Source organism: Myxine glutinosa, chromosome 9, assembly GCF_964187855.1.
Source record: "Myxine glutinosa chromosome 9, kmMyxGlut1.1, whole genome shotgun sequence".
NCBI classification, from domain to species: Eukaryota; Metazoa; Chordata; class Myxini; order Myxiniformes; family Myxinidae; genus Myxine; species Myxine glutinosa.
In genome coordinates this window covers 26,631,445-26,640,236 of record NC_136269.1, presented here as the reverse complement: position 1 = coordinate 26,640,236, position 8,792 = coordinate 26,631,445, and the positions used below count along the sequence as shown (strand labels likewise).

The following is an 8,792-nucleotide window of genomic DNA, read 5'->3' as shown; positions in this document are numbered from 1 at the left end:
GGGCCGAGCCTGAACCATGAAAAACAGCCCCAGATCATTATTCCTCCTCCATCAATCTTTACAGTTGGCACTTTACATTCAGGCAGTTGCGTTTTCCTGGCATGCGCCAAACCCAGATGTGTCAGTCGGACTGCCAGATGGTGAAGCATGATTGATCACTCCAGATAACGCATTTCCAATGCTCCAGAGTCCAATGGCGGCAAGCTTTACACCACTCCAGCCGACGCTTGGCATTGCGCATGATGATTTTAGACTTGTTTGCTGCTGCTAAGCCATGGAAACCCATTTCCTGAAGTGTGCAACAAACAGTTGTTGTGCTGACCTTGCTTCCAGAGGCAGTTTGGAACTCGGTAGTGAGTTTTGCAACCGAGGGCAGACGATTTTTACGCGCTACGTTCTTCAGCACTCAGCGGTCCCGTTCTGTGAGCTTGTGTGGCCTACCACTTCGCGGCTGAGCTGTTGTTGCTCCTCGACGTTTCCACTTCACAATAACAACACTTACAGTTGACCAGAGCAGCTCTAGCAAGGAAGAAATTTGACGAACTGACTTGTTGGAAAGGTGGCATCCTGTGACGGTGCCACGTTGAAAGTCACTGAGCTCTTCAGTACGGCCCATTTTACTGCCAATATTTGTCTATGGAGATTGCATGGCTGTGTGCTTGATTATATATACTTGTCAGCAATGGGTGTGGCTGAAATAGCCGAACCCACTAATTAGAAGGGGGTGTCCACATACTTTTTTTTTGTGTACAACAGCGAGGCTCATGTAAGAGCTAACATTAATCACATGAAAACAAACTGACATAAAACATATGATAAAGGGAGTGGGAGACAAGATGGGGAGAGAGAGGGAAGCACACACGTACAACAGTAGAGAACAGGGACATCGGGAGATCTGTGGGAGGGAGAGGGCTCGGGGGGAGGAGGCATGGGAAGAAGGAGGGTGGGGGGTGGGAGAGATAAGAACACATGGACACTGCTAGGACTTCCAGGAAAGAAGTCGGTATTTCAAAAAAGTGGATCTGGGGTGAATTAACGGGGGTAGAAAAATTATTGGTTTATTAAATAAAATATATATTTATTTAATATTGGTTGATTTTGGTCATGTAGTGTGTGTGTGTGTGTGTGTGTGTGTGTACACATTGGTAATGGCAAACCACCTGGTATAACCCTGGCTGAGATATTATTTCAGCAACACCTATGTTCTGATGCGCTCTGTAACAGAGTATGGTACATCATATTCAGAGCGAAACTAGGCGGTAGCCTCGCTTTTCATCTGCTTAGTGACAGCATCTTGCACTGCAAGAGGCCCTTCTGTAGCCGCAATCACGAGATCATCATGACGATATTGTCACGGCATACAAAATGTAAACTGTTCAGCTTGGCGGGGGTATGCTGTCTCCCGAATGCCCTTCTAGTTTGCTTTGACAACAGAGGCCCGTCATTACACAGACAACAGAGGCTGTGGAATCGGGAGTATGAGTTTGACTTTTGAAATGGGAATGGTTGGAGGATGAATTTCGAAGGTAGCTTTGTAAATCTATTGGGTTGTAATGGGCACTGGTAGCCGAGTCTGTTCTCCTTGATTGAAATATTGATGTCGGGAAAGGTGACGGAATTGCTTGCAATCTCCCATGTGAAACTAAGGGCAGGGTGGAAGGAATTGAGAAAGCTAATAAGCCATTCAATATCCTCTCTGCTGTACGATGTGGCACAGATGCAGTCCTCGACGTAGCAGCCAAAGCGGTATCGAATGGGAAGGACAAACTGGTTGAAAATTTGTTTCTCAATGAATCTGACAAAGAGATTAGAGTAGCTGGAACACATTTTGGCGTCCATGCTTCTACAATTCAGCGGCAAAGGAGAAGCAGTTGAGAGTGCAGATCAGTTCGGAGAGGCGGATACGTTTCTGTTCTTCGTCCCTTGGTGGTCCTGAAATTGAAAAATGTGCTTGACAGCCAGAAAACCCTCGACATTGGGGATGATGATGTGCAGTGAATTATGGTGCACAGTGAATAAATGTTAGTTATGAGATAGAAACCTGAACTGTTCAAAGATAGTGAGTGCATGATTGGTGGCCTTGATGAAAGGCTATAGATATTTGGTGAGACAGGCCATATTTTTTTTTATCAAGGTTACTGGATATGAGTTCAGTGGGGCAGCTACGGGTGGGGATGATAGGGCAACCTGGATTGTTGGTCTTTTGGATCTTCTGTTAAAATGTGTGATGTTCTTGAAGTAGTGATGATGTGGTTGGAAACAGCTGGTAAGAGTTCCTGATTAGAAATCAATTCTTTTACGACTGCTTGACAAAAGTGTGGATCACCGGGTAAGATCTTCGTTGAACTTGGAGTAAAAACTTTAGTTCAAGAGAGAATAGGGAAAGTTCCCGTATTATTGGAGCGCTCGCCAAGTGGCTCGAGCACTCAAGCAAGCACTCCACTGAAACGGTTGAAGAATATTTGGTTTAGCTCATACAGTCATGTGAAAAAGTAAGTCCACCCCATGTAAAGTTTTGACTTTTTCAACATATTTCAACATACAGCTATTTGATCTTCATTTCAACAATATTGAAAGATAAAGGTGATGTAATATAACAAATATCATGAAACATTTACATTTTGTTGTCCATTGTATAATTTAAATAAACATAAATGCAAATTTTGCATGTGGAAAAAGTAAGTACACCCCCACATTTATCACTACTTCAAATACCTAAAATTAGAAGCAGGTGCCCCAGCTCAGGTGCAAATGATTAGAACATCGTTAGAGAGGATCTTGGAGGAACCTGTCTTATTTAAACATCAGAAATTTAGTTTGGTTTGCTCTTTGTTGTTGAAATGTGCGGCGTCACCATGCCTAGATCAAAAGAGCTCTCTGAGGCCTTCAGAAAGAAGGTTATAGATGCCTACGAGTCTGGGAAGGGATTTACAAAGATCTCCAAACAATTTGAAATCAATCATTCGACTGTCTGGAAGATCATCTACAAGTGGACAAGATTCCAAACAACTGCCAACTTGTTCAGGCCAGGCCGCCCCCCAGCAAGTTCAGCACGAGAGCAGACCACAAGATGCAGAAAGAAGTCTCTAAGAACCCCAGAATGTCATCACAGGACCTACAGGTAGCTCTTGCCACTGTCGATGTCAAAGTGCATGAGTCTACCATTAGAAAAAGGCTGCACAAATTTGATCGACATGGGAGGTGTGCCAGGAGGAAACCTTTGCTGTCCAGAAAGAACATCAGGGCAAGACTAAAGTTTGCCAATGAACACCTAGGAAAAGACCAGCACTTCTGGAACAATGTGCTCTGGACAGATGAGTCAAAGGTGGAGCTATTTGGCCACAGCACCAGAAGACATGTTTGGCGAAAACCAAAGACAGCATTTGACCACAAGAACCTGATACCAACTGTAAAGCATGGTGGTGGAAATATTATGGTTTGGGGCAGCTTTGCTGCATCAGGGCCTGGGCAGCTCACCATCATCGAATCCACTATGAATTCTTCATTGTACCAGAGGGTGCTTGAGGATAATGTGAGGCCATCTGTCGGAAAGTTGAAGCTCAACCGAAGGTGGACCTTGCGACATGACAATGACCCTAAACATACCTGTAAATCCACCAAGGAATGGCTGAAAATAAAGAAATGGAGGGTTCTGGAATGGCCAAGTCAAAGCCCGGATCTAAATCCCATCGAGATGTTGTGGGGGGATTTGAAACGAGCTGTGCATGCAAGAAACCCCTCAAACATCGCACAGCTGAAAGAATTCTGCATGGAGGAGTGGGCAAAAATTTCTCCCAGTCGATGTCAGAGACTGGTAGACGGTTATAAGAAACGCCTACTTCAGGTTGTTTCTGCCAAAGGGGGCAATACCACCGATGAGAGCCAAGGGTGTACTTACTTTTTCTACATGCGAAATTTGCATTGATGTTTATTTAAATTATACAATGGACTACAAAATGTAAATGTTTCATGATATTTGTTATATTATATCACCTTTATCTATCAATATTGTTGAAATGAAGATCAAATAGCTGTATGTTGAAATATGTTGAAAAAGTCAAAACTTTACATGGGGTGTACTTACTTTTTCATGTGACTGTATATGTTTCTGTCCATGTTGAAGTGATGGATGGTATGATGAAAGCAGATCGCACAAAAAGGGGAAACGTCATGTAAAAAATAAATTGCACAACATTTTCAGTGGGTGAGGGACTGCTCAAGACAGTGCGGGGCCCAACGCAGGTGGGTGGGGCCTGAACTTTGTACGTCTATCAATGTATTTGTTGGTTTTGTTTAGCATAGGGACAGTGCAGAGTTGCAGTGCAGGTACTTTTGCCATGTATCGCCATGGCTTGCAAATGAAGAACCAAGCAGCTTGTGACATGCTCACCAAGAGGCTTAAGCACTCAAGCAAGCACTCCAATTAAACCGTTGATAAGGAATGGCTGGCTTGGCAAGCGATGGCAAGCTGATTGGTAATGGGACACACCCAAAAAAACAAAAACATAGCTAATATCTTAACATTTTCAGATTTCTCCCCAGATTTCAACACTTATCCACGAGATTCATTCCTCAAATTCCGTGAAAGGTCATCATGGGAAATCACATCATATAATGCAGAGAAACGTTCCAAGCTCATAATTTGAAAGATATAGCACCTAAAAAAGTGATGTACATATACAGAGCCATTCATATGTATAAAGATCAGGCAATTTGATGATATGAGTGAAGCAAGTGAAAAAAAAATTGAGCTCTTTATCATTAAGAAACCATAGCTGCCTGTTCCAACGCAAGGCATTTTCAAGCAGGCTGAATAAAATGGTGGCTAAAGAACCCAGCAAGGTGACAGAGAGATGGCCAAGATGGCACGCCACCATTTTTTTTAGGGCTTATTTTGTTTTTGTGATCAGCACCCCATAAGTTATGTTCAAAAGAAGTGTTTAAATTTCCCCAAATACACAGTATTCATTCATGCACTCCCTTGGCGTTCCCTCAGTATGCATGCAAAGTTTCGGGCCGCTAGGTTTCATGGTTTTGGAGTTATGCAGGAGACACAGACACTAACTGAAATACACTGAAACACACTGACATTTATTATTATAGATGCATAATTGGGTACTAATTTGTTGTAAATAATGATTTACTTGTTTTACACACTTCATGATTTTCTATTGAATTGAAAAAAAATTAACAAAAACATCGAGCCTTTAATAAAATGAATACACAGCATACCTTTCAACATAGATGCTCTTTCCTGTGCCAATAATGTAAAGACTTGTCAGAATTCGATAACACGACACCTGCACGTCTTCCACTGCCAAAGGGATAAATCATTTAATCAAATTTGTATGAAAATACAATCAGCAACTTAAACAGACAAAACAATGATATGACACGCATTATGGCTAAATGGCAGCCGAATAACATGACAAGGCAACAAATAAAATGTATGCAGGAATAAGAACGATCGAATGGGGAATAGGAAGAGCATAGAGAATGAGGAAGAAGAATACCTACCTATAGCCCACACAACGCATATATCCCGGTTCCCTTCAACCAGGGGTAAGTGCTATGCAGCACACATATTAATGAGATAACTGACTCAGGAATCTACATGTTTAGATCCGCGGCTAGAACCGTCACAGTATATACATTATATATATATATAATTTGCAGTCATGACATCATCAGGACGATATTGTCATGCATTCGTCTCGGGTGGAGAAGAGAGGAAATATGTTCAGTGTAACTCCTGACCACATGATGTGTAGTCACTTTCATGTCTAATGGTCTTACTATTCTCCTGTATCTTTCCATTCATTAAAAAAGACAAGCTTAACAAAAAATTAATGACCATAGATAGGCTTGCACATTGTCCATACAACCTTGGTCCTTAAAATAAGTTTGTTTTTAAAATAATCTCTTTGTTTACCAAAACTGCAATAATTTTTTCAAAAATTTTGATTTGTCAAAAAATAAAGACTCAAAGTTGACCATATCAACCACAGAGTGTCCTTCATCAAGCACTATCAGAAGCATTTATGTTCACATCTTAAGCTAGAATGGCACTCGGTAGAGCGTATACATCCGCCAGGTTGAACAAATTACTTATTGTATCCCCCGGAAAAGGTTGGATCTGTATCTGGACGTGAACCAAGATCTAATCGGCTTGTTATTGTCACCTAGCCAACTCATCTACCAAGTTTTGTCATAATCCATCCACGACGTTTTGCAATATCGTGCTATATATAGTTTTTAGCCCCATGTCTCAATAGTGAAGAATCACTTAGTGAATTGTAGTATCCGGATGTGGATCCACATCTTCACCAAAATCGAATCAATTCGTTCTTGTTACACACCCAACCAGTCCACAAAGTTTCGTCCAAATCCCCCATAACCTTTTTGAGTTAACCTGCTCACAGATAGACAGACAGACAGACAAAGAGACAGACAAACAGGGGTGAAACATAACCTCCATCCACCTATGCTGGTGGAGGTAATACACTCCCTGCCTCTTCATCATGGAGTAACACAAGTCTGCAATCAACAAAACCCAAGCACACCTTTTCATCAGGTAATATCATTATGTGCAATGAAAACGAACTTGCCATATATGTATTTGAACCCTGTATGATATGCAACTGCAGTATGTATATGGGAATACATATACTTCATTCAACAATGTCCACCTCCCTACACTGCTAAAACTATAGGAACACAAATCCTTTTTCAAGTTGTTGTATAAAGGGCAGCCACAGAATTGTAGTTGAAAATTGGGTTGTGCTCTTTTGTTGTAATTCTTATTATTATTATTTTTTTGTATACAAGATCGAGGCTCGTGAAAGAGGCAACATTAATCACACAAAAAGTCAAACCGACACGTAAAACACAAAAAAAGGGGAGCGGTGGACAAGATGGGGAGAGAGGGGGAAGGACCCAAACACAACATTTGAGAGCAGGGACATCGGGAGAAATGTGGGAGGGGGAGGGCTTGGAGGGAGGTGGGAGAGGTATAAAATATATGAACACTGCAACGACTTCCAGGAAAGAAGTTGGAATTTCAAAAAAAGTGTATCTAGGGTGAATTAGCGGGGGTAGAAAAGATCAAGGTTTTGGATGGCGGAAGATAAGAGATGGTGGTGAACAGCTGTTTTAAAGACCTGGAGGGAGGAGTGGGATTGAAGGGAGTGGGGGAGTTTGTTCCAGAGGCGGGAGAAAAGGGGAATGAAAGAGTGAAGGTGAGCAGAGAGCCGAGATTTTGGCAGTTTTATTGGCAACAGAATGATCACATTAATTAGAATAAAGAAAAAGAATTGTTCAAAGGTTTAAAAAAACATCAAACATTGAAACATGGACTCACACATAAGGTCTACTCCAAAATGGTTGTGCCCGATGTGCTCAAACAGTGATGAGAGGATAGGAAGCAGAGCAACAGTGGTGTAGTTTATGGTCTGCACCAGGCCTTTTTGCTGAGGTTGCAGATGGGTGAACCTGCCATGTTTCAAGTTCTCAATTGTCTTTTCAAGATCTTCTGCAGCATTTGCAAAGAATTCTCTCAGCGCCAGCTTAATGCTCTCAGGACCAACCTTCATTACTGTTCTGAAGATGGGATGCAAGAACGAGATAACACTTTCTTGTACTTTAAAAAACTACATTAAAAACATTTTAAAAAACTTTAACAAGTACAAATACATTCAAAGTACACCGACCCCATTACAAATAAATAATATATACTCCAGCGTGCGACATTGCCGTGGCGCCTTTGGCAGCCAGCGATCCCGCCGTGCAGCACGTAGAGACAGTATTGGAAGGGAAAGATGAACAATAATTGATTGATTAATTGTGTAATTAATTAAATAAATAATAATCGTAAACAGTTTTTCATCCAAAGATGTAACTTTTTGAAAATTAATAAAATAATTTTTTAAAAAAACCTAAGTAATTAATTGATTAATTGCTTCATCAATAATTAATTAATCAATTAATTGATTAATGTTGTTCCGCATATCAGCATTGTAGCTCAAAATGTGCCTGAGATATTGCCCAGATGAGAAAGAAAATAAATAAGTGATTAATAATTTAAAAAAAATTGTACAATAATTAATTTCTTAATCAATTTTTTCTTTTTATTTTTTTATTTTTTTTGAATACAGAATCGAGGCTCGTGAAAGAGCTAACATTTATTTCACAAACAAATCAACCAGACAAACAAAATATATAAAAAGAGGGAGCGGAAGACAAGATGGGGGAGAGAAGGGGAAGCACACAAACACAACATTTGAGAGCAGGGAGAAGTGTGGGAGGGAGAGGGCTTGGGGGGAGGAGGCGTGGGAAGGGGGGGGGGCGGGGGAGGTATAAAACACAAGGAGACCAAGGACTTCCAGGTCAGAAGTTGGGATTTCAAAAAAGTGTAGGATTTGGGGTGAAATTAGCGGGGGTAGAAAAGATCAAGGTTTTGGATGGGGGAAGATAAGAGATGGTGGTGAACAGCTGTTTTAAAGACCTGGAGGGTGGAGTGGGATTGAAGAGAGTGAGGGAGTTTGTTCCAGAGGCGGGAGAAAAGAGGAATGAAGGAGTGAAGGTGAGCAGAGAGTCTTGATTTTGGCAGTTTCACCATAAGAGGGTTGCAGGCAGATCTTGTGCGACCTGTAGGAATATTTGGGGGACAGAGCCCAGAGAGAGCTGGGGGGGACAAGGCCAGAGAGGAGTCGGCAGAAGACGGAAAGACCACCAACCTTCCTGCGGTGAGTGAGTGAAAGGCCCTTGGAGTTAGCTTCATTGCGGGAGATTCC

General features: G+C 41.6%; 1 protein-coding gene across 1 annotated transcript in view; it reads right to left on the bottom strand.

The window, feature by feature from the left end:
* Positions 1 to 8,792, bottom strand: part of LOC137435793 (ryanodine receptor 2-like) — a 633,328-nt gene that overhangs the window by 308,753 nt on the left and 315,783 nt on the right. Inside the window, exons 65-66 of the mRNA XM_078785085.1 lie at positions 7,361 to 7,599; positions 5,233 to 5,314 (exon numbers count right to left, since the gene is read on the bottom strand). Of these exons, the coding sequence (XP_078641211.1) occupies positions 5,233 to 5,314; positions 7,361 to 7,599 (321 nt within the window). The remainder of the gene's footprint in view (positions 1 to 5,232; positions 5,315 to 7,360; positions 7,600 to 8,792) is intronic.